Source organism: Hevea brasiliensis, chromosome 10 (genome assembly GCF_030052815.1).
Source record: "Hevea brasiliensis isolate MT/VB/25A 57/8 chromosome 10, ASM3005281v1, whole genome shotgun sequence".
In the NCBI taxonomy this organism is placed as follows: domain Eukaryota; kingdom Viridiplantae; phylum Streptophyta; class Magnoliopsida; order Malpighiales; family Euphorbiaceae; genus Hevea; species Hevea brasiliensis.
In genome coordinates this window covers 95,139,996-95,164,070 of record NC_079502.1, presented here as the reverse complement: position 1 = coordinate 95,164,070, position 24,075 = coordinate 95,139,996, and the positions used below count along the sequence as shown (strand labels likewise).

The 24,075-nt window shown below is 35.1% G+C and overlaps 2 protein-coding genes across 2 annotated transcripts; one reads left to right on the top strand and one right to left on the bottom strand.

The window, feature by feature from the left end:
- The first annotated feature begins 607 nt into the window (after nucleotides 1-607).
- LOC110646311 (DNA polymerase alpha catalytic subunit) lies at nucleotides 608-13,961 on the top strand. The gene is made up of 30 exons (XM_021799712.2): nucleotides 608-1,878; nucleotides 3,277-3,447; nucleotides 3,563-3,646; nucleotides 3,790-3,864; nucleotides 4,067-4,131; nucleotides 4,700-4,790; nucleotides 4,882-5,070; nucleotides 5,759-5,922; nucleotides 6,022-6,136; nucleotides 6,642-6,821; nucleotides 6,907-7,020; nucleotides 7,625-7,744; nucleotides 7,851-8,174; nucleotides 8,278-8,370; nucleotides 8,771-8,889; nucleotides 8,980-9,052; nucleotides 9,176-9,232; nucleotides 9,388-9,480; nucleotides 10,063-10,185; nucleotides 10,263-10,360; nucleotides 10,475-10,520; nucleotides 11,107-11,220; nucleotides 11,339-11,422; nucleotides 11,537-11,740; nucleotides 11,833-11,909; nucleotides 12,154-12,373; nucleotides 12,725-12,778; nucleotides 12,874-12,993; nucleotides 13,350-13,424; nucleotides 13,518-13,961. Exons 1-30 carry the CDS (start codon nucleotides 748-750, stop codon nucleotides 13,662-13,664), a joined length of 4,620 nt encoding a protein of 1,539 aa, XP_021655404.2. The 5' UTR covers nucleotides 608-747; the 3' UTR covers nucleotides 13,665-13,961.
- An 85-nt stretch (nucleotides 13,962-14,046) lies between these two features.
- On the bottom strand, nucleotides 14,047-23,253 carry LOC110646312 (nicotinate phosphoribosyltransferase 2). Its single transcript, XM_058154482.1, has 15 exons — nucleotides 22,995-23,253; nucleotides 22,653-22,800; nucleotides 21,615-21,734; nucleotides 20,859-20,993; nucleotides 20,699-20,760; nucleotides 19,291-19,366; nucleotides 18,667-18,768; nucleotides 17,838-17,954; nucleotides 17,278-17,336; nucleotides 16,661-16,835; nucleotides 15,412-15,546; nucleotides 15,217-15,315; nucleotides 14,917-15,025; nucleotides 14,504-14,616; nucleotides 14,047-14,411 (listed from the first exon to the last, which is right to left on the bottom strand). The coding sequence occupies exons 1-15, from the start codon at nucleotides 23,171-23,173 to the stop codon at nucleotides 14,334-14,336; spliced, it is 1,707 nt and encodes a 568-aa protein (XP_058010465.1). The 5' UTR covers nucleotides 23,174-23,253; the 3' UTR covers nucleotides 14,047-14,333.
- Between the last annotated feature and the right edge of the window lie 822 nt (nucleotides 23,254-24,075).

Sequence of the window (24,075 nt, the reverse complement as noted above, 5' to 3'; positions counted from 1 at the left end):
AAAAAGAAAAAATTGATGTTATTATTATTTTTTTAGTAATAATTATTATTGATAATCACTTTTTTTTTATGATAATCACGTTTTTATTGTAAAATATTTAGAGTCATAATTTTATAGTAATAAAATACAGTAATTTATATATTATTGCTATAATTTTATGGTATTAAATTTTTTTTATTAAATCTAATATTTTTTTTTTGTAGTGCATTGATATGCATAAACAATGTTAAAAATTTAAAATATCTCTAATTAAAGTATGTTTATTTCTTTATAAATAAAACCAAATTAAAAATATAAATTTTACTTTTCATTTTTTCTAAATAAAAGAATTCAATTACTTATATCATTTTAAATTTACTCAAAACACATAAAATTTACCATAAAATCATTGAGTTAAATTTTGTAATAAAATTAAATGAATTTTAACACAAATAATTTTAAATAATTAAGGTGATAACCCATATATAATAGACATACACACTGTGTGAATAGCGATACACCATTAATAATTTTATATAAATATTATATTTTTACAAAAATCCAGTGCATCAAACTGAATCAAAAATTGGGCTAAGTCCCATTTCCCATATGATGCGTGAAAGTTACAAATATCCGACGCCTGTTGGCGCCAAACCCGTTTCATTTTCTGAAACTTCCCGCCAATAATAACCACCAAGACTAAAAGTAATTTCACTTCTATCTCTCTCACTGCAAAACCCTAGTCACTTGATCCATTGGCAGAGAGAAATGGCCGACGAACAGTCAGTTGCGGCGGGAAGGAGACGGAGCAGGGGAGCCGAGGCCACGGCTCGAGCAGAAGCCTTAGAGCGTCTAAAAGCCCTACGCCGAGGTGGTCGTAGATCTGAGAATGGCGGCGGATACGACGTCAAGGTGGAGACTCCGATATATGACACAGTATCTGAGGATGATTATGACAAGCTCGTGGCACGCCGTCGGGAGGAGGCCCAAGGCTTCATTGTCGATGACGATGGCCTCGGGTATGGCGACGAGGGCCAAGAGGAGGACTGGTCCCTGGCTGGCCTCCCTCCATCATCTGATGAATCGGATGGCGGCGAGCCAAATACGAGACCAAAAAGGAAAAAGACAGAAAAGAAAGAGAAAGAGACGCAACAAAAGAAGGTTAATTCTTCATTATCAGCGGCGGCGGCAATGATGGGGAAACAAAGAATATCGGCGATGTTCACCTCGACGGTGTTTAAAAATAAGGATTCTGGTAAGGTTAAGAGTTTGGATTGTGAAAATATCGTTGATGATGTTATAGCGGAGTTTGCACCTGACGAGGCTGATAGAGAGAGACGCAGAAGGGGCCAATTGACTCTGAAGAATTTCGCGCCAATTAAGACCGAGGATCAGGTTCTTAGCAATGTTGATTTGGCGGTGACTACTGAATTGAATAGGGTTATCACAAATAATGGTGATAGTCTGCTTAGTCTTGGGAGCGATAGTAATGTTAATGAGAGAAAAGGGTTAATTAAAGAAGTCAAAGAGGAGAAAGCAATAGAGCAATCGTTTGATACGGAAGCTAGTGGAGGAGTGGCTACTGAGGAAGTGGAAAATTTGATTGAAGTGAAAGCGGAGCCAGTGGCGAAAAAGGAGGAGGGTGGACATACACTTAATGCTAAGATTACCGTGGAGGAAAGAGATCCTGCTTTGAGTGCAATAGCTGACTGGCAGGCAGTGAGGAGCGTTGGAAATGGAATCGTTGACAGTAGTACTGAGGAGCTTAAAAGTGGGTCAAGCAGTGAAGAGCAATCGGATTTTGAGCTGGAGGCTGATGGATCGCTGCCTTTTTACATAATTGATGTTCATGAGGAGGTTTTTGGTGCTAATATGGGTACACTTTATCTCTTTGGGAAGGTAATACGTTATGGTTTTAAAATATGAAAAATCCTATTTTAGGCATTTTACATACAATCTGAATTAAGCTTTGATACAGCAACAATTTTGGCTGACCATCTAACTATGGCAGTGGGGTAATTTACATTATCTGTAACTGGCTTTTGCATTAAGTTCTAAATGGCCTTAGTGCAAATGTGCAATGCCATCTATTTGATTTTTTATACTAGAAATGCAACTAGGTTATATGTCCAACTAAGGATGAAGAAAGTTACTGCTTAGTTTTTGAGACAAAATAATGGAACAAAGTGTTTATGAAGTTTCAGATGATTCTCCATTTTGGTAAGAAAAATAACGAAATTTCACTTGGCGGTGCTAGATATCCTCCTAAAGGTGATATTTTGTATTTAATTCCATTTATGTAATTTTAGGGGTGCGATGGCTTAAGCATATTGATGTCTTTTCCCTGTTCCTAAAGCTCTTTAGGGGGGGGGGGGGGAGTGAAAGAGCGGGAGTGATTAGTTAACTACAGGCATGGTGAGTTTCTATTCTTACATCACTTACAGGCAGGAGGTGCAATTGATGTAAGGACAAAAACTCATCGTGACAGTGGCTAGCTATACCGGTCGCTCTACGGTAGTCAACTAGGCACCCTCTCAGAGAGCGTTAGAAGTACAACGGGGTGTGGCAGGGGGAGACATCATTATGCCTGAGCTATCATACCAGTAAAATTATATAAAACTCAACTAAACTTTTATCCCAAAAATTTGGGGTCGGCTATATGGATTCTCTTTCTCCACTCTAAACGATTTTGGGTTAAATCATAGGAAATGTGTAATGTTTCTAGGTCATATTGTACTATCCTTCAAGTAAGTTTAAGCCTATCCCATCTTTTCTTTATATCCTCTAACCTAACCTAATGTGTTCTACTTTTCTAACTTGAGCCTCGTATGTCTACGCTTCACATGATCAAACCACCTCGATCTCATTTCTCTCAACTTGTTCTCAATTGGCACCACTCCTACCTTTTCTCTAATACTCTCATTACGGACTTTATCTAGTCTAGTATGACCACTTATCCACCTTAACATTCTTATCTCCGCAACTCTTAGTTTAGACACATACGACTCCTTCAGTGCCCAACACTCACTACCATATAACATGGCCGGCCGTATGGCTTAACGATAAAATTTTCCATTCAACTTATTGGGAATCTTGAGATCACATGAAACTCCCTAAAATTTACATTTTACTCCCCAAACTTCTAAACTCTTGACACTTCCCCAAAACAAAAAAGAAAAAAAAAGGAAAAAAGATTTTCTGCCATATTGTCTCATAACATTTATCTATTTCTTAAGTGTGTTATTTATCACATTTGCAGGAAATGTAAACTTGTTGATATCTGACATTGCAATGTAGGTGAAAGCAGCAAATACTTATCACAGTTGCTGTGTGGTTGTAAAGAACATGCAGCGATGCGTTTATGCTATTCCAAATGGTTCCGTTTTTCATACTGAAGAGATGATTAAGCTGGAGAAAGAAGCTGAAGAGTCACAGATTTCTCCTTCTGAGTACTGTAAAAGGTTACAGGTATATTCCCATACACACATGCAGATCTTATTAAAAAAACATTTCTTCTTCTTCTGATTTGTTCTGTTTTATTTTTTGGCTACTGTCAATGCTTTTTTACTATTTTCTTCTGCAGGATGTAGCATACGGCCTAAAAAATGAAATAGCAAGTCAATTGCTAACTCTCAATGTTTCTAGTTTTAGCATGGCTCCAGTCAAGGTCTGCCAATTCAATGATTCCTATGTCTCCAAAAGTGCATGTTAAAGACATTTACTGCTGTATGCTTTTGCATCATTTGTATTTTGTCCCCATATTCTTTTGATTCATTTTGTTGCTTGTTCATTATATTGAACACCTCACAGAGGAGATATGCATTTGAGAGATCAGACATACCTACTGGGGAGAATTATGTACTTAAGATCAACTACCCATTCAAGGTAAGCTACCAAATTGTTAAAATAAAGTGTTATAAATGACTCTGTTCAAATTTTTATATGCCAACTTTATAAACAATCAAATTTCTAAATTAGCTGTTCTTGAAGTTGCATGGAACCATGATGCTCACAGTGTTTCTTTGTTGCTATAAGTATTTTAGGTTTCATCTGTTATGAATTAGTTAATTGAATTCTGTCACTACAGGAACCTCCACTTCCAGCAGATCTAAAGGGAGAAACTTTCTGTGCTTTGCTTGGAACTCATTGCAGGTATGCTGTTGGAGCTGATATTTTCCAAAACTCAGGCATGGACTTGTAGTTTTAAATTCCAACCATACACTACTTGCCTTTGATTAATTTGGTCATACCTGTTACATTTTTTGCTATGGTAGAGATTCCAAAAGAACATGCTCAGGAAAGCTTGGAATGAGCATTTTATTTTGTTTGAATATATGTTGGCTTCTTGAAATGTATTATGAAATTTGCAGTGCTACCATTCTTCTGATGCCTTTTTTTTTTGGCTTAGCCTTCTTATCTACCTATAGGAGAGAATAGATTGTGATGTTTTCAGCGGCTGACTAGATTAGTTGGATATACTACTTTGATTGCCTAGTTAAATCATCCTTTTAGCACAAAAATGTTTCTGCACTTCCTTAGTTCTTAGACCCATCTTCATGTCTACTAAGAATATCAAACAAAGACTCATGAACTTGTTTTATATTCTCTATGATCTTACTAATGGTAACTTCTCTTGATGCTTCTTTTTGAGCGCAAAATAATATCCAATGATTTTCCTTGTTTGATAGAAAGGGATGATTAATGTTATTATCATATGCAGTGCATTGGAGCTTTTTCTCATCAAAAGGAAGGTAAAGGGACCTTCGTGGCTATCAGTTTCAAAGTTCTCGATTTGTCCAGCTTCTCAAAGGGTGAGATTTTCATATCAGTACTTCTAGTCTTCTTGGTTAAACTTATAAGATCCTTTATAAATGTTCCAACTTTTACTGTAATTTTGAACAGGTGAGCTGGTGCAAGTTTGAGATTACTGTTGACTCACCAAAAGATATAAGGGTGTCATCTTCCTCAAAGAACACAATAGAGATTCCTCCAATGGTTGTTACAGCAATAAATTTGAAAACAATCATAAATGAAAAGCAGAATATCAATGAGATAGTCTCTGCATCTCTCATTTGTTGTCACAAGGCTAAGGTTTGTTTAGAGCCTTTGTTGCTCGTGCTACTTTCATTTTGATTTGAGTACCTGTCTTCTTAGGAGGCTCAGCTGTTCTTTTTTTCAGTTTGTTGATTCACAGAACAAATGTTCATGCTTCTTGCTAAATAAATGTAAAATATTTGTTTCCAACTAGGGTTGGCATAATTAGAGAGTTAATCTTTGGTGGGAATCCTGGGTTTGAAGTCCATGCCCTTTCTGCAAGAGCCTATGATTAAAAAAAAAAAAAGAAAAAGAATGCAATGTTGTTTATATTAACTCATCTACTAATTTGAACATAAAGACTAGCTTTGAGTACAAGTCATATATTAGTTTAGAAATTGTTGATGTTAGAGATAGGTTGATTTTCTGGCAAATTATACAAGCAAATAAAGAATCCTAATCTTTGTCTTGGATGGTATTGTATAGTTGAGTACTTAATACAAGGTTATTAGAGCATTTTAAATGAGACCATAATTTGGGGAGAAATATGATGACAGCTTTATGTTCATAAGCTTCCAAGTGTTCAAGCTGCTTATGTTATTTGAGCAGTGTTCTTAGACACTGTCAGTTTTTGGAGTTAATGCTTGTTGTTCTTCCCAAACTTCACAGCATTTACCAGTTATTCTTATATATTTTTTTGTATTATTGTAACATATGCTACTTCTTTTGCTGTTGTACTTTTCAGATTGACAGTCCCATGGTGGCCTCAGAATGGAAGAAACCTGGTATTCTGAGCCATTTTACTGTTGTCCGCAAGCTCGAAGGGGGAATATTCCCTATGGGATTCTCCAAAGAGGTAACTGAAAGGAACATAAAGGCTGGATCCAATGTTTTAGGCATTGAAAGCAGGTAACTTTTCTTGCTTATCATGATTCTAAAAGGTTTTAGTTTTTTACTTAATCAAATATTTAGTTCATGCCTTTTAAAGTATTCATCATTGTGCTGCAGTGAAAGAGCTTTGCTGAATCGTCTCATGATTGCATTAAACAAATTGGACAGTGATGTTCTTGTTGGGCATAATATATCTGGGTTTGACTTGGATGTTCTCCTCCACAGAGCCCAGGTGTGGTTATCTTTGCAGTGCTTTTACAAGAAGGGGAGGGGGAGAGAGAGGGAGAGAGAGAGAGAGGGAGAGAAAGAGCTCAGTTATTGGTTAAGAAGGTGGAGAAATTGGTGGCATTATATTATTTTGTAATGAACAAATAATGATATACTCTTGTATTTGCATCTTAAGGGAAAGCATTTGAAATCCAACTGCTGATTTGATGCAATTCCTCATTCTCTGGCATTTAGTGCATGCAACATTCATGACTTTGACTGATTTTAAATCAAAACATAATTCTACATCTTCATTAATCTCTTACGTTTTACTTTACGGAGCATTTTCACATTTAGAAAATATAGTAAGCGCTTTCATGATGTTGGATTTTGAGATGAGATTAACATTTTCAACTCTTAAATTGTCTTTTTCCTCACTTTGTCACTTCTAAAATGGAATTTTATGCTGATTTTTTCCTCAGACGCACAAATTATGAGTTTCCATTGTCCCTAAAATGCCTTTCATGTAGGCTTGCCGTGTGCCAAGCAGCATGTGGTCCAAAATAGGCCGTCTCAAGCGTTCTGTGATGCCTAAGCTTACAAAGGGAAATGCTATGTTCGGTTCCGGAGCAAGTCCAGGGATTATGTCATGCATTGCTGGTCGACTCTTATGCGATACATATTTGTCCTCTCGTGACTTATTAAAAGAGGTATTTTGCTGGTACTTTGTGCCAGAAAGTCAGTTTGTAATTCTGCTATTTTTTTTAATCAAATATGCAACTATTTTTCATCCAGGTTAGTTATTCCTTGACACAACTATCAAGGAATCGCCTGAACAAAGATCGGAAGGAGATTGCTCTACATGATATTCCCAAAATGTTTCAGACATCAAAATCTCTAATTGAATTGGTAGGTTGTAATTTTTGGTAATTTAACCATAAACATATTGTTAGAATATATTTCTTTTATTTTTATGTTGTTTTCTTTGGCAAACAATTGGATTATGTGCTAAACTAGATGGTCTGTCTGTTAAAAGTAATACCAGTTTTGTAGTATTTGACTTTGTTTTGGATCTAATAGGTGAAGGGGGTAATGCGAAATTTGTCACATCGTTATCGTTGACGTGGATGATAGATTTTAATCATACCCAACTAATCTGGGATTGAGAGTTAGTTGAGTTTGAATATCTGTTGAGGGCCTCATCTTGCTTGATGGTCAATGTACAATAGATGATTCACATTTCTGAAATTGACAACATCAGTTAGTTTTGTTTACTATTTGCACCACTGAAAAGAATATGATGGGCCATAAAGTTTCCAACTAATCTTAATTTCATATTTTCCTCTATACTCATTATAGTTTGTAGCTAGTAACTTAAGCTATATTTGTGACTTGAACTATCTTGATATTACCTCATTGTCCACCGGGTATCTTTACCTAAGGTGTGAAAATTATAATTGTTCCTTATTTGCTTGGCATATAATGGTTCTCATAGTGTTTATGATCCATTCAGATCGAATGTGGTGAGACGGATGCCTGGTTATCTATGGAACTTATGTTTCATTTGAGTGTCCTTCCTCTAACACGTCAGCTGACTAATATTAGTGGTAATCTCTGGGGTAAAACTCTCCAAGTGAGTTCTTGTGATACCTTATTTTATTTGTTTATTTTCCCTGCACGATTTGTCCATAACATACCTACAATATGTAAATTTTCTGCAATTTAATATGTTTTTCCAGGGTGCAAGGGCACAGAGAGTAGAGTATCTCTTATTGCATGCATTTCATGCAAAGAAGTTTATGGTACCAGACAAGAATTCCTTCCATGTAAAGGAAACAAAAATGACAAAGCGGAGATTAAGTCATGGTGTCGAGGAAAGAAATGCTGAAGAGTTGGATATTGATCATACCAATTTTGATGATGACAGTCCAGAGAATGATCATGCAAAAAGGAAAAAAGGCCCTTCCTATGTAGGGGGTCTGGTCTTGGAGCCCAAAAAGGGTTTGTATGATAAATATGTGTTGCTTCTGGACTTCAATAGTCTTTACCCTTCTATTATTCAGGTTAATAGCATTTTCTGTCCACCTCCATCTCTCTCACTTGATTGATTTTACCCAGTTGTTCTACAACATTTTTATGAGAATCAATATCCCAATGATTTTACAGGAGTACAATATATGCTTCACAACAATTGAAAAATCTGCGGATGGTTTAGTTCCCCGTTTACCCTCTAGCAAAACAGCTGGAGTTCTACCTGAGGTATTGTCATACATGATTTATCCAAGTTCCTATTTATCTTGTGAATACTGAAAATTTATAAACCAGAAGGAAATCTTTGATTTCCTATTTTGCATCTTCATCCACACCCTTCAATAGAGAAAAGATCTCCAAATCAATATCCTTCACTCTGCAAGAAACATTATGGGAAATGAGGAAAAGGAGAAAAACCAATAATTGTAGATTTTACTTGTCAATGTTGGAAAGTCAGTGACTAATTGTGGATCATTTGTTGAAAGTTGGGATGCTTGCTATCCATCTTCACCTCTTGAAGTGACTTAAGCTTGTTCATGTTATGCATTGAGTGATATCTATGTGAACTATAAAATTGCTTTTATTAGCAAAAGTAGATGCTGGTAATTTGTTTTATTATTATTTGTAGTTGCTAAAAAATCTAGTGGAGAGGAGGAGAATGGTGAAATCATGGATGAAGAATGCAGCTGGTCTCAAGGTCCAGCAGCTCGACATTCAGCAACAGGCACTAAAGCTCACTGCAAATAGGTTTTTCTCCCCTAATTCTAATGATTGTTTTTTATCACTACAATGTTCATGCCTTCTTACTTCATGCTGTCTCAAATTGCACTGACATAGCATGTATGGATGCCTTGGATTTTCCAATTCAAGATTTTATGCCAAGCCTATTGCCGAGCTTATAACTCTACAAGTAAGATATATGTTGCTTTTGCTGAAATTCTAAGTATTGCTCTCTAAGCATGTAGAAACTGGCTTTAATACCAAATGTTTTTATAACTATTAAGCAACGCTAAGTCGCATGACTGATTTGCAGGGGAGGGAGATTCTACAGAGTACTGTGGATCTTGTTCAAAATAATTTGAACTTAGAGGTAAGTCTTTGTATAATAAGGTAATGGATATGTGATGTGTTACAGTTGCATACTGTTGTGCAAAAACTGACTCATTAACAATCATGTTTGTGTCATCACTATTGAATCATTCATATATTTAGCTCTTCAAGAGTGCATTGTATTATACTTGGCAGGTCATATATGGCGATACAGATTCAATCATGATTCATAGTGGACTGGATGATATCTCAAAAGCAAAAGCTATTGCAGGAAAAGTCATCCAGGAGGTAAGGTTGTAGTTATGTACTAATATTTATGGACTGAAATATTGGAATATCTGCAGTAACATCAACCAACATATCAATTTTTGCTAGGTGTCAACACAAAATGGTACTGCTTTTTCTTTGTCATATTTGAACCAGAATGTTTTCATATTGAGAAATATGAATGACATTAACTATGTTTTCCATATCAAACAAATTCACTTAATGTTCTTATTTTTTGCCAAAGTAATTTCCAGAGAACTTGCAGTTCAAACTTCAAACCTAATACTTAACTTAACTCAACTAAACCTTTATCCCAAAAATTTGGGATCTGCTATATGGATTCGCTTTCTCCACTTTGAACGATTTTGGGTTAAATCCTCAGAAATGTATAATGCTTCTAGGTCATGTTGTACTACTCTCCTCCAAGTCAATTTAGGTCTAGTCCTTTTTTTCTTTCTATCCTCTAACCTGATGTGCTCTACTTGTCTAACTGGAGCCTCCGTATGTCTATGCTTCACATGACCAAACTTCAAACCTAATAATCAAAATATATATAGTGATTGCAAATGAGCTCATATTGCTACTTCCTCTATCTGTATCTAGGTTAACAAGAAGTATAGGTGTTTAGAAATTGATCTTGATGGCTTGTACAAGAGAATGTTGCTTCTCAAGAAGAAAAAATATGCAGCTGTCAAATTGCAGTTCAAGGATGGGACACAGTACGAGGTATTCTTTTGAAAATATTTTACAATTTTTTGTTGCTTTTTCTTGAAAAAAGTCAGAGGAGTACTTTTTTGGTGCAGGTTATTGAACGTAAAGGTCTTGACATGGTTCGTCGTGACTGGAGCTTGCTATCAAAGGAACTGGGAGATTTCTGCCTCGCTCAAATCTTGTCTGGGGGGTATATTATGCTATTACCAACTCTCGTCAATCCTCTCCCATATCCCCCTTATTTTTCTTGTCATTTTGACTTCATACCTACCCTTTGTCATGTCTTTGGCTGTCATGGTCACAGGTCATGTGAAGATGTAGTTGAATCAATACATAACTCTCTTATGAAGGTAAACTTACGTCATTATCATGATCATCATTACTATGGGTAAAGTGTTATGGAATTGACATAGGAGGTGACTGGGGAAGACATTCTATGTTTTGATTTTAAAGGATAGCCCCAGCCATGGGCTGGTTCCGGTCCGTGGAACTGAAGGTTTGGGACTAGAACGCAGGGTCTCTTCTTGATTTGGGTCAATCTGGTTTGAGCCAATTCAATGATTGAATTATTATTATTATTATTATAAAATGCTGGTTTGGACTGGACCGGCCCAGTTCAGGGGGAGAAATGGTCCTGTTCTGGTTTAGATCCGTGGAGCTCTGGTCTGCTTCCAGTTCCTGGTTGGACTGGGTTCAAATTGAAATGTAACCAGGTCTGTTGGTGGGGTCCTGGACCTCTCATTTACTAAAGTTATTATTAACTTTTTTGGAAAATAAAAATTCCCTCGTCTTTGAGTTGTATATCTCGCATGTTGAGCAAAGTGGTTACCTCTTCTTCCTTTTTTTTGATATGCACTTATGCTTCACATTATTGCATTTCTTCACTTTTGTCATTGAGGAGCTTAACTAATCATTGACAATTTGCATATTTAACAGATTCAGGAGGATATGAGGAATGGACAAGTAGCACTAGAGAAATATGTCATTACAAAGACACTGACTAAGCCGCCTGAAGCCTATCCTGATGCCAAAAATCAACCTCATGTTCTAGTGAGTGACAAACAGTTTATAACTATCATCAATGAGATCTCTAATCATATATAAATGGTCTATTCTGCCTTTTGAACGAACAATTATGTAAGCTTCTTCTTTGTATGCTTTTTCCTAGGTGGCACTGAGATTGAAGCAAAGTGGCTACAGCACTGGTTGCTCTGCTGGTGATACAGTACCATATATCATTTGCTGTGAGCAGGTGTGGAGTGTAGTTCTGATTTGTATCAAATTACTGGTCACTAAACTCAGCATATGATGCTTTTCTACTTTTGAAATTTAATTCTTCATACTCTTTCCCCCCTTTCCTGAACAGGGTGCTCCTTCAGGAAATTTGACAGGAATTGCTCAGCGTGCTAGGCATCCTGATGAATTGAAAATGGATGACGGGAAATGGATGATTGACATAGATTACTACTTGTCACAACAAATTCATCCTGTGGTATCTCGTCTATGTGCTTCAATTCAGGGTACAAGCCCAGAGCGTTTGGCTGATTGTTTGGGCCTTGACTCATCCAAGGTAAATGCACGCTTCTAGGTGAAGCTCTTAGTGGCTGTGATTCTGATATTCTCCTGTAAGCATAACCCTACACCATTTCAATGATTGTTCAGTTCAAAAGTAAATCAGGTGAAGCCGTTGGCAATGATCCTTCAAGCTCACTTTTGTTTGCCCTCAATGATGAGGAGAGGTAATTATGTCCTATGTCTAACACTGATACGATTGTCTAATGCCTGTAGCATCTTTCATACTTGAATTTAATTTCAGCAGTGTAGCTTCTTTTATTGTTTCGAAAGAATCTTTTAAGGAACTCGATCAACATTTTGAAAAGCATGGTATATTATGTATGTAAATGAATCTGAAATTGTTAACACAACAGTACATCCTTTTCACCTCCATTTTCCCGCATTCATTTTTCTTGAGCTGAATTGCAGATATCGAAGTTGTGAGCCATTGATCTTGTCATGTCCCAGCTGCTCTAGTACTTTTGAATGTCCTGCTATCATCAGTTCCATTTGCATGTCAATTAGTGAAAAGGCAATAAGACAGCAAGTAGAGGAATCTACATTCAATTTCTGGCATAGACTGCGTTGTCCCAAATGTCCAGAAGAAGGTGATATGGGCAGAATATCTGCTGCAATGATATCAAACCAGGTGATATATTGAATTCTGCATTCTTTACTGAACTTTTCATGTGGGAACTTAATGGTACAAGACTTAAACTTCTCTACAGTGCACCTGCTGTGCATCTCAAGGTAAAAGAAAAATCAATACGGTCAGATGCCAGGGCAATTGCACATAATTCTGGACTGTCTTCCTGGAGTGGGAATGATGAAATTAATAATTAAAATCATCAAACTAATATAGATCTTGTTATTTACAATCTTTGACACCTTTTGTATTTTCTGCATCATGAGCAAAATGAAATTGCCAGGGAAGGCTAAACACATGCTTTAAATTTGGATTCAAAATATTGAGTTTTGAGAACAATTTTGTCTATTTCAGGTGAAAAGGCAAGCGGAAGGGTTTGTTTCTATGTACTATAAGGGTTTAATGATGGTAATCTACTTTATTATGGGATTATGGAACTGCTTGGTAAGAATTGATGTATTTGGGGGTAATTAGATCTCACCATCAATTTCCCTTGCTTTCAGTGTGATGATGAAACTTGCAAGCATACCACACGCAGTCTTAACATGCGGCTGATTGGTGATTCGGAAAGAGGAACCGTTTGTCCAAACTATCCTCGCTGTAATGGGCGTCTAGTAAGAAAGGTTTTCATCGCATACTCTAGACCTTAAAACAAATATAAATTTTTCAAAAAAGAAAGTTAAAATATTATTTGGCTAAATAAGAAATTGTGCCTATAAGTCCATATAGTGATTATATGATCATATAACATCATATTGCTTTCTCATGTTCTCTTGTGACATTTTATACTTTATGCATATTATTTACACAATTTGAATAATATTGGTCATAATAATAACAAAGTGATAAACAGATATTAAAATAATGCAAGTCCCACTGTCCTGAAGAATGAAACTGCTAAATTAGGACTTCTTTATTTTTTGTTATTGCACTGTGTATGAGGTTACTGAGATTTTATTATGAAATGTGTTTCCTACAGTACACAGAAGCAGATCTGTACAAGCAGCTTTCATATTTCTGCCATCTACTGGACACCGTACGTTGCATGGAAAAGGTTATTTGCGTTTCTTTGATCTGAAATGATAATGAAGTTGGCTGTCTAATGCCTTGCGTATCATGAATTTAAGTTGATCGTCATTGTTTGCAGATGGACGACAACGCAAGAATACCAGTGGAGAAAGAGTTGACTAGAATTCGGCCATTGGTTGATTTGGCGGTATCAACAGTTCAAAAGATAAGGGATCGGTGTGCTTATGGGTGGGTACAGCTGAACGACCTAACTGTCACGGTTTGAGCTCCCAAATCATGTAAATATCATATGCATACAGCTAGAATATGTTTATCAAAAATTTTATTGTAATAGTGAAACAGCTGCGTGCAGTTGACCTGTTACCTCGTATCCTCATTGTGATGCCTTAATTATTTGAATTCAGAGGTATTATTAGGTGGGACCCGACTTGTGGATTTTTTCTGTTGCGATCTTTGCAATTAATGTAAAAAGTGATCATAAGATCTTATAATAATTTCAAATGTTCTAAATTTTGTAATAATTTTCAATTTTAATTGCGGAATTGGTCTCATAATCTCAAGCGTATTATCCTTTGCGGCTGTTTTCAGATTAATTTCAGGCGTAGCATCTATAAAATTGTAGCATCAATCTAAAGGAAAAACCGAACGAACAGAAATCTTCAGTTGTCCTATTGCTTCCAATTCCAGTTGTATTCAGACTCAAAATATTGAAGTACTTATTGGATTGAATTGAGAAAAGCACAACAGAACTAAATATTTTATTGATTATTACGGAAAAAAATGATTTCTCCAACCCAAAAAGGGGTACTTGCTAAATGTGAAGAGACTTGTGTATGTGCTGAGTGCTGACTATTTGAAGAAGCTCCTGTTCTGGAATCATTACTTGACACCTGCATTTTGTACACTGCTCCATGCAATACATCTCACCATCCTCCTATTGCAACTCCCCAACAGGCGCCTCATTGAGCCATAGAAAATGAATGAAATCATACAATTTTGCGCTTACGCTCACCTGCTTGGCATCAAAGGAAACATTTCAGTAGTTGTAATGTAACCACCGAAAGTTGATGAAAAACTCTTTTTAGCAAGAGAGATTAGCAGTACCTTGTAAGGTGTTGGGTTCAGCCTTCTCATATGATCAGGACGCATTTGCTCGAGCTGCTTGATGCAACGCTCTCTAATTTCCTTGAGAGGAGGCAAATCTTCTCTAGCTTTACCTTCAACAAACGCAAAAATTATATCAGACACTGTAAACTAAGCGTAGCCTGAGACAAACTGTCAACAGTAAAAGCACGGATGACCTTCCTTGCAAATAGGCTAATCTTAATGCCCATGATAATTTGAGTCAACTCGATCCAAATGGGTCAACCAAATTCGTTATATATTTTGGATACTAGATGCAGAAAATAATAATGCCAACTTATGCACGTGTTGTTTGAAGATGCAAGTGATTAAAACAGTTGGTTCAATAGAGGTCATCTCCACATGCATTGCTACATATCATAAAAAACCCCCACCTGAGATCCCAGGCCAATAACACTTTAGAAGCTCCTCAACCTTCTGTGGAACCACATATGCTCTCTTGGATTCATTAAAAGGATGACGACACAATATCCGTTCTCCCACCTGATAGTTCAGATGACAATTAAAATGTGGCCCCCTTCATAAATTCAACATAGTTAAATGAAGAATGGAACAATCAATGAAAGATACTCTGCTTTCAGCATTCTCAAGAACAAAAAAAAAAAAAAAATTGTGGAAAGTCAACTCATGAACAGAAAGGCTTCTGCTGATATTTTATTGATTGATGAAACTACCTTTGGAGACGGTTCATTTTCCCCAGTCATTATGTCCACCAGGGGGTAGCCTTCCTTGCCATACAATCTGAAACACCCTTTTTTACATGGTATAGAAACCTAGTACAGATAACAAGGAAAAAATCACAATTCATTATTTAAAAAAAAAAAATTAAGAAAAAGAGTTGATCCAAGTTTCTTGGAACTGTGATCAACCTTAGAAACATCTTCAGAAAGTTTGATGCGAGGTTGATTGTTTATCTCAACAAGCTTGAAGACACAGCCCAAAGCAGCTTGAGTAAAACAAGTGACAAGATAGGTGCCTATTCCAAATGCATCCACTTCATGACCCTGTGAAATAAATGAAATCAGCTTGAGTAAAACAAATGACAAGATAGGTGCCTATTCCAAATGCATCCACTTCATGACCCTGTGAAATAAATGAAATCAATCCAGTTAAGATATTTTGGCTCCACAACTGCATGCTTTCATCTTCTTACTTTTTGTTGCAATTGACGTTCTAAGATCAATAAAAACACAAGATTTCATGTCTATTATAATGGAAACAAAATATCCATTAGAAAGCACACTTTGACCACTACCTGTGTTGCTGCAAACTGAAAGTTCTAATTAATGCTGCTACAAATTAGCAGAGCAAACAAGTGGTTCCAACTAAATGAACATAGGCAAGATTTTCCAATACTCGACATAAGAAGATCAGCAATTCAACATTTTACATGTCAAGTAACACAATGCTTCACAAATACATATGAGTGCAAACAGCATGAAGGAGAACAAAACTTGCAATTTCCAGGTATGAAGAATTGGCATTCTATTTAAAAAAAGGGGGGCAAGGATGAAGTTGGTTACAAAGGGAGGATTGCAAGGCACATTAAGGTGACTGACCCATCAGTGCTTACAGTAAAAAGCAACTAATTCGCAAATCCTCAAGGACTAAGAATGTTATCCAACATGTTTTGAAGTTCTTTTATGTTCATTTTTTTCATAAAGGTTAAATATAATAAACCCGTTATCCTCAATCATGAAGCATCAACTGAAACACAAGTTCATTTTCCTTCCTTTTTTTTTCCCCTAAGATATTCTGATTCCCTCCCCAGTGCCCACAAGTGTGGGATGCTTTGTACACTAGGTCACCCTTTATATTCTGAGTTTCTGACTCCCTCACTTATCTCTGTCAAATAATTTTATTATCTCATTTTCAACAGTGAGATTGGAATACTCAGAGATGAGCATCTCTTCTTAGAATGCGGCTGAAGAGTCAGAAGAAAGGTCATTATTGGTTATCGGCATATATTGTATATATTGGTGAACACAATACCACAGAAATTTCAAGAATGAAGCCATTGTAATATTCGCTCTCTTCAATTAATAAATGCCTTCATTAAGTTCCAAAGCAGCAAACACATGCAATTTGCTTAAAGCACCTTTGAGTTAGAATAATTACCTGCTTGTTTAAAGCATCTAAAGTTTCCTCATTGAGATCATTACTAGCAGTGATGCTAGTCTTTCCAAAACCGGGCACTCCAAATTCCTTCTCAATGGCACAAAAGAATTTTCGGGCCTCACATGACAAATATGCTAGGTCACCAGAGTCCAGCCTAATGCCCACCGCTTTGTAGCTGCACAGCACACCATCTAAACTCACTAATGAAAACTAATTACAATTAAATGCTTAATCATATGGACAAGATTACCGACATTATATGTCATAGGGATGCTCATGCTATGAAGATAAAAGCAAGACATTTGAAATGGTGTGCATTATGCAACTATGCATGGCAGCTTCTTGTCTTAGTAATGGATCTTCTCTTAATGTGTTTAAAACACAGATTTAAAGAATGCGTCATATAAATAATTCTGGTTATCATCATCTTCATCACAATGCTGATTCAGCCTAACAAAAACTGAATAATTATTGCATAAAAGACCAAGAGCATCAAGATAGAGATACAGCACCGAGGTGAAAGTAAGGTTTAAGAAATAGTTCAACCTTGTCATCATCTAAAAAAAGAAACTGTTACATAGTAAAAAGTATATACACTAGCAAAGTTACAGAATTACCCCAGATCACTGAGCGCTAGAGCAACAGCACAAAAGTTGGGGATTCCACTCCTTATAACCTGGTAAAATAGATGTTGATAGAGTGAGGTAAATGCCATCCTTAATTACAAATACACCTGGACTAAATAACAAGCAGCAGACAGACACACACAAAAGGGTAGAGAGAGGACAATATATATGATGCATATATGCTATATACTGATTGAAATATAGTTATGGACACTAGCATACTGCTATAGACTTGTTAATGCCTAAATTAACCAAAGGATATATAGTTTGAAAAAACCAGATATTTAAGTAGTATACAAGCATTTTGATGATACCAACTTCATAAGAAATGCCATCTTTACAATTAAGCATCTGTTCCATTTTGACTTCATTCTTTTGAGCATTTGCAGTTAAATGTATCAAAACTAAGTTATTCAGTTACAAAATAGCACATTGAGTGTGAAATATGCTTGTTTGTGCATGTGTGATTTTAAAAGAACAGAAAGTTGAGGCAAATAGACCCCATCCACGCAATGAAGAATAATAAGCCACTATGCAAAATGTTCACTCACATCATATGTGTCTACAAGAGCTAGGAGATTATTTGGGAATGCCAGCGCATATGAGGTGAAAGCTGCAAGCTCGCTTTGATTGGTCTCAACAAAAACGCCACGTAATGAATTTGACCACTGCATATCATGTAAAATATTAACAAACTGAAAATTATGGCAAATAGAAGGATTAAGGAAAGAAAGAGAAATGCTAAACAAGCCATTATTCACATAATTAGCAGTCAATAAAAACATGAAAACATCTGCATCTGTAGTAAATGCGGATTATGGCGCTTTAACACAAATAAGCTCTGGCAATGTGCACATTTATTTTCTAGCAGAAAAGAATGACATCCCCATTTTTAACTTCAATCAAAATCGAATCCTTGATCACATTCTTGTCTTTCTATATGATAAGACCCAATATGTTCTACCCTTCTTGAGATTAATGCAAGATTCCCATTGCCATCACTAGTTCTTCCTATCTAAGAAAACTAGCTAAATTATTTTTAAAGAATTTCAGACTTCATATGTCCTCACTTGCTATGCCATGCCATCCATTATATCAAGAGTTTTATGGTGTGCATTTGTATGGACGGACGCAAGGTTAAATTAAGACCACTAGTGCAAAAACTTGACATTTTTTTACTACATATTATAATCACAATCCAGTACATGATTGCCCAACTTTATTAATGAGCAAATAAATAAATGGAGTGGTTTCATTGGTATGCATTGTGCAAAAATTTTTAACTAGAATTGGTGAGTTTATGTAGTCATCTTTAGATAAACAAACGTAATGTGGACTGTGTCAACTAATAATATTAGTCTAAAAGGCAATGCATGACACCTTAATTTTGTCCAACCATGTCTGAACCAAACTGACAAAATCCTCACAGCTGCTTGAGCCATCAGAGCTCTGGAGTGACTTTTCCACAATCTCATCAAGGCTCTGCAAACAGAGGGATAAATCAGGCAAAAGAGTAACTAAACTCAAAGCAAAGAAATAATATCATAAAATGTTATATATAGGCATATAAATTTTACATGGTCTGACATGAAGGTATTTCTTAGATGCCCAATAACAATCATACAAAGGAATTTTAGTACATAGTAAGAATGACTCGGTGTCAATGTCAAGTACCAGCAGCTACAGGCTCCAGATGAAAGAAAACAAGAATAATGACCATACTGATTACAAGAAGAAAGAGCAAAAGCAGAGGTTGGCTATTTGAGAGAGACATAAAAACAAAACAAATTCTCATAAAATAAAATTTCCAGAAATAAGGGTAAGAGAAATAGAACTGCCATCCTAATTTAAGCATATCCATTAAAAGAGAATGCATTGTAAACAAAGATGCTACTTCAAAGCACATATAAATAAATTATGCATCATTTTAAAGTACTGTGCTTAGAAATTACTCATCATAACAACAAAGGTAGATGTCTCAAGCTGGTTGTGATGATTACCAACCATGTATGAACTAACAAAAGCATGGGAATGTGTTCCACGAAGAGGTATCCCAAAGAACCTCCCAGCTGCAACATTGCTGTTAAAAGACAAAGAATTGCCGAATTAGACATATAAAAAATTAGTCAAGATCAAGAACTTAAAGAATTAGTATATGGTATTAAAAGTTCAAATAATCTCTAGGTCAAACTAAAACAAAAGAACAATGCTTCTTTGCTTTTTCTTTTCTTTTCTTTTCTACATTTTTTTTTTTATGAAACTGAATTAAACAAAAGAGCACCAGGCATTGCCAACCCATGCATAAAAGAAATTCTTAAGGAAAGATAACTCCTACCTGAAAGAACAATTCCAAATTTTACCAACCATAAAGGAAAAGGGATTCCAGATCTGGTGGTTTTATACCAGGAAAATCAATGGGATGTGAAACCTTGATGAGGCTTCAGATTTGACATGCTCATTATGAAACAAATTGTCAATTGACATCACCACCATTAATGATTCATAAGATAATTTATGCATAGGTTATCCTTACCCTTTATGTTTTCTAGTAAACCAAGATATATTCCCTTGTCTTCGAAAGAAGAAATCAAACCAATATCCACCACTAGGGGTGAGCACTATTCGGTTTGTATATTCAGTTCAGTTCAGTTTTCAGAACGAACAAAACTGCAATAACCCGCATGGCCAAAGGCCAAATGTGAAGATTCCCATGATTGGGTTTGTGATTTGTTTCTTTCGAAAACCTAACACAGAAACACTCTATTGTCTTCAAATTTCTAATATGTCATAAACTGATGAAATTGAATGCCTCAAATTTAAATTGGGTCTTCTATTTTTTTGTTTTTTTTTGGGAATTGTTTTTAAATGCTTATGCGATAACAATCATGTGCCTGCTGCCTGGATTGCTTACAAATTCCGTACATTCCTCCATTTTTTATAGCTAAAACTGATGAACCAAACAGAACTGGTTTGGTTCTTCCATTAAAATTGGTTCAGTTCACTTTATGGATTTAGTAATTTCAGTTGTTCGGTTTTAGTCATTTTCATACAGAACCAAACTAAAGAGATCGATGTACACACCTATCCACTCCCAACCCAGACTCATATCATCTGTGCCAAGCTCTAGGATGAATGGTTTTAAAGATATTTAAATGTTCAAATTTAATTAAACACTAAAGAACTTCCCTGTATTAGACAATCATATTTCAAATGGAACTATTTCCTTGGCATTTTATGATTAACTTTGATTCAAGAAACTTCTCATGTGACGGTTAATCAGTAAGTATATGTAAGAATTGATCATCATCATATGAATTAGAAGGAATATTAGAAAGGCAAAATAATACTACGAGAATCTATCTCATGGAAGTGAAGATGAATGCATGATGCAAGATAATTTCACAGAAATTACCTTGTTGCATCAAATCCTCCAATGTAGCAGTACTTTGATGCTCCTATTCCACCATCGGGTCCCTATATGTAAGATAAAGAGATCTTTTTCATAAAAAGAACTTAGTTCAGTGCTTTACAAAAAATAGATAAAAAAAGAAGAAGAAATAACTATTGGAAACCTGAGCCCGTCGAAGACCAAATTCTAGCAGCATTTTTGTTTTTCCAGCAACAAATCGATGCCTTGCTGCATTTGTTGCCACCAGTGATGCATAATTAACAAGATTCAGTAACGGAGTTTCCAGCAATTGAACCACCTAATACAATAAATATAAGCATTAACGTCTATTTCACTGTAAAAATGTTTTACCATAAGAGATAAAAATAAACCAGAACTAAGGCTCTATTTGTTTCATGGAAATTATTTTTTCCAAAAAATGTTTTCTATATTTTCCAATGTTTGGAATGCTTAGAAAGATTGGGAAAAAAAAAAAAAGACTTTTTTTGTGTGTGTATGGAGACCGCATATGTACATACTCATTAGTCTATTGACCACCGCTGATCCTCTCTAGCTATCACCAACAGTGATGGCAGCCAACCATAAAAACCACAATTTATCATTTTTTGAGTAATCTCACATTCATTTATAAATATAAAAATATGAAGTCTTTATAGGTCCATACATTTTTACATACATGTATCCATGTTAATGACTTTAAAGTACCCTATATGTCAAAAAATTTCCAACTAATACTCAGTACTGCAACTAAATAGCAGAAAATGAGTTATTTTCTCAAAAATTATTTTCCTTTAAAAAAATATTTCCATATACAAGTTGTTTTATGTGAAACAAACAAAGCCTAAAGCATAGACTAAAACATCGAACCATGATAAACTGCCAAATAAATTGGAGCAAAAACAAGAATTTTGTTACTCACAGCAATTGGCCCTTCAATTCGTAGCAGGGGAACCTTTGGGAAGACAACTGATCCCTCTGGAACAGCATACAATTCAACTTCAGAGCAGTCAAGTCCTCTAAGATAATCACAGAAGCCATCCTACAATTAACAGTAAATACTGCTAAGACAGATATTTATTTTTCAGTAGAAATTTACAGATCAAATCAATGGCAGTGCAACATTTCAAAAATCATTTTGAACTACCACTAGAGAGAACTAAGACTAGAAAAAGTGGTAACTTTTTGAATGAAATCATTTCACATAGTTATAAACCATAGAATGGGGTGCAAGTTTAAAGAACAACCACGGGCAAAGAGCTCATCCTGGTTAAAGGAAACAAAAGGATGCCTCTGATATTTATCTAGGCCTTTTCAAATGTCCATCTCAGTCTGAATCTGAAATCAATTAGTTCTAGGGCAGCCATGCTGCTTCAATACCTAAGTGGCAATCATGTACAAGTTAAACTGTTCCTTTTAACTGGTGCATCAGCATCACAATATGGGCATCATACCAACAGCCTTTATGAACTTAGATGTCAATTCTTTTCATGCCATCAAAAAACATTAGCAACCTTTTCACAGTGCAAGAAACATTCACTACACCTGAAGTTAACATGCATAAGCGCAATGTCATAATAATATTAACATACATCACCTTATAAATAATAAAGTACATATGATCCTGAATGTAAAAAAGAATCCAAATTTTCATGTATCAAATTGATTGTTAGATATGCCAGTACGAGAGATACAAGTAAGCATTAAGGATATGTGCAATTGGCATAATTGGCCTCAATTCATACTTTTAAGTTTAAAACGTGTTTAACTGGAGAAAACAGTAAACACTGCCTGCCTTCTATATCAATGTTCCTACGTTGCTCAAACTATGCAAATTCTAGTTTCCTCTCTCAAAATTTAAAAACAATTTTGAATGTTCCATTGAAAATAAAAATTCCAGAAAATTTGAGAATCTAGAGACGAACTAGAATCGGAAAAAACTGCTTTCAATTTTATTTACCTCACAAGAACCAGGCAAAGTTTCACGGATGAAAGAGATCTCATCCTCGGTGAATTTGAAATTAGCAATGAACCTTATGCATTCTTCTAATCCAGCAAAGACTGTATACTCACCACCAAATGGATTCTTCCGAAAATATAAATCAAACCTGAAGAAAATAATGCAATACACAGAAAACTCGTATTATAGCAGCTCAAGAATAAACAACAACAACATTTGCATATCAAAAAAACAAAAAGATTTAACTACTGAACTAAGTTTATATCTTTCCATTTCTCAATTATCCTTATCGATTTTCTAGGCAAACAAACAGAGTTAAAGGAAGGGAAAAAAAACACTCACACAGCTCGCTCTTGATGCTTGCCGGCTTTCCAGTAAGCATAAGCCATGGTGAACTGATAGAGATCCGTTAAAAGAGGCGTGACCATGGGGTTCGTCGGGCCGTCCGGTATCCGACCCTTCGTCGGGCCGTCCGGTATCCGACCCGATTCATCATTCGGACCATTGGCTTTCACCTCCATTATTTTTCCTTCTAGGGCACTAGGATTCAGGAATCGCTTGTGATTTTTGCTTCGCTTGTTTGCTCAGCGACGCATATATATAGAGGGAGTCTTTAAAAGCAGAAACACGTGAGCGTGACGAAGAAGACAGAGGAAACACGAGCTTCGGCTTAGAAAAGACCGTTAAAAGCGAAGGTGGTTTTTTTTTTTTTTGGTTTGAGATACATGGAAATGGGAATCGGAAAATTCATATTTTAATTTTTTTTACATTTTTAATATATTTTTTTATTGTATGGATATGATAATTATACTAGATAATGCTTAGTTTTTTTTTCCTTATTGCATAATTTCTATTTTTTGTGCTTTCTATATTTACTTTGATTTTCTAATATTTTATTTTCACTTTTTTATGAAAATTTACAATTTAATTTCTAGATTTTAGCCTTTAAATTTTAAAAAATTAATTATTTAATTTTTATATTTAACTTTATATTACAATTTAATCTCTAAATTTTAAAAAATTAATTTCTAAATTTTACATTACATCACACTTTAACTTTAATTTTATAATTTTAATATATAAAATAATTTAACCATTTTATCAATGAATAAAATTATTATAAATATTAAAATTATAGAGATTAAATTATTCTATATACTAAAATTTAAAGACTGAATAATAAATTTATCAAAATCTAGGGGTTAAAATATAATATATATAAAATTTAGAGATTAAATAATTAATTTTTAGAATTTAAAAATTAAAATATAATATAAATTAAAATTAAGAGATTAAATTATAAATTTTCTTTTTTTTTTTAATTTATAAGATGAACGATTATTATTATCATTCCAAGAGTGGTCAAAACAAAATAACCACAAAAATCATAATTTTGAACATAACTAGATTTTCACTCCATACT

What these genes read in the sequence shown, in the direction of transcription:
- LOC110646311 (XM_021799712.2), top strand. Translation starts at nt 748, where the DNA reads ATGGCCGACGAACAGTCAGTTGCGGCGGGAAGGAGACGGAGCAGGGGA. An exon ending in AGATCAACTACCCATTCAAG is followed by an intron (nt 3,865 to 4,066) that starts GTAAGCTACCAA and finishes CTGTCACTACAG; the next exon opens with GAACCTCCACTTCCAGCAGA. An exon ending in CAGCTGGAGTTCTACCTGAG is followed by an intron (nt 8,371 to 8,770) that starts GTATTGTCATAC and finishes TATTATTTGTAG; the next exon opens with TTGCTAAAAAATCTAGTGGA.
- LOC110646312 (XM_058154482.1), bottom strand. Translation starts at nt 23,173, where the DNA reads ATGGAGGTGAAAGCCAATGGTCCGAATGATGAATCGGGTCGGATACCG. An exon ending in CTAGCGCTCAGTGATCTGGG is followed by an intron (nt 16,836 to 17,277) that starts GTAATTCTGTAA and finishes TGTGCTGTGCAG; the next exon opens with CTACAAAGCGGTGGGCATTA. An exon ending in TAGATGCTTTAAACAAGCAG is followed by an intron (nt 15,547 to 16,660) that starts GTAATTATTCTA and finishes TTTATTTCACAG; the next exon opens with GGTCATGAAGTGGATGCATT.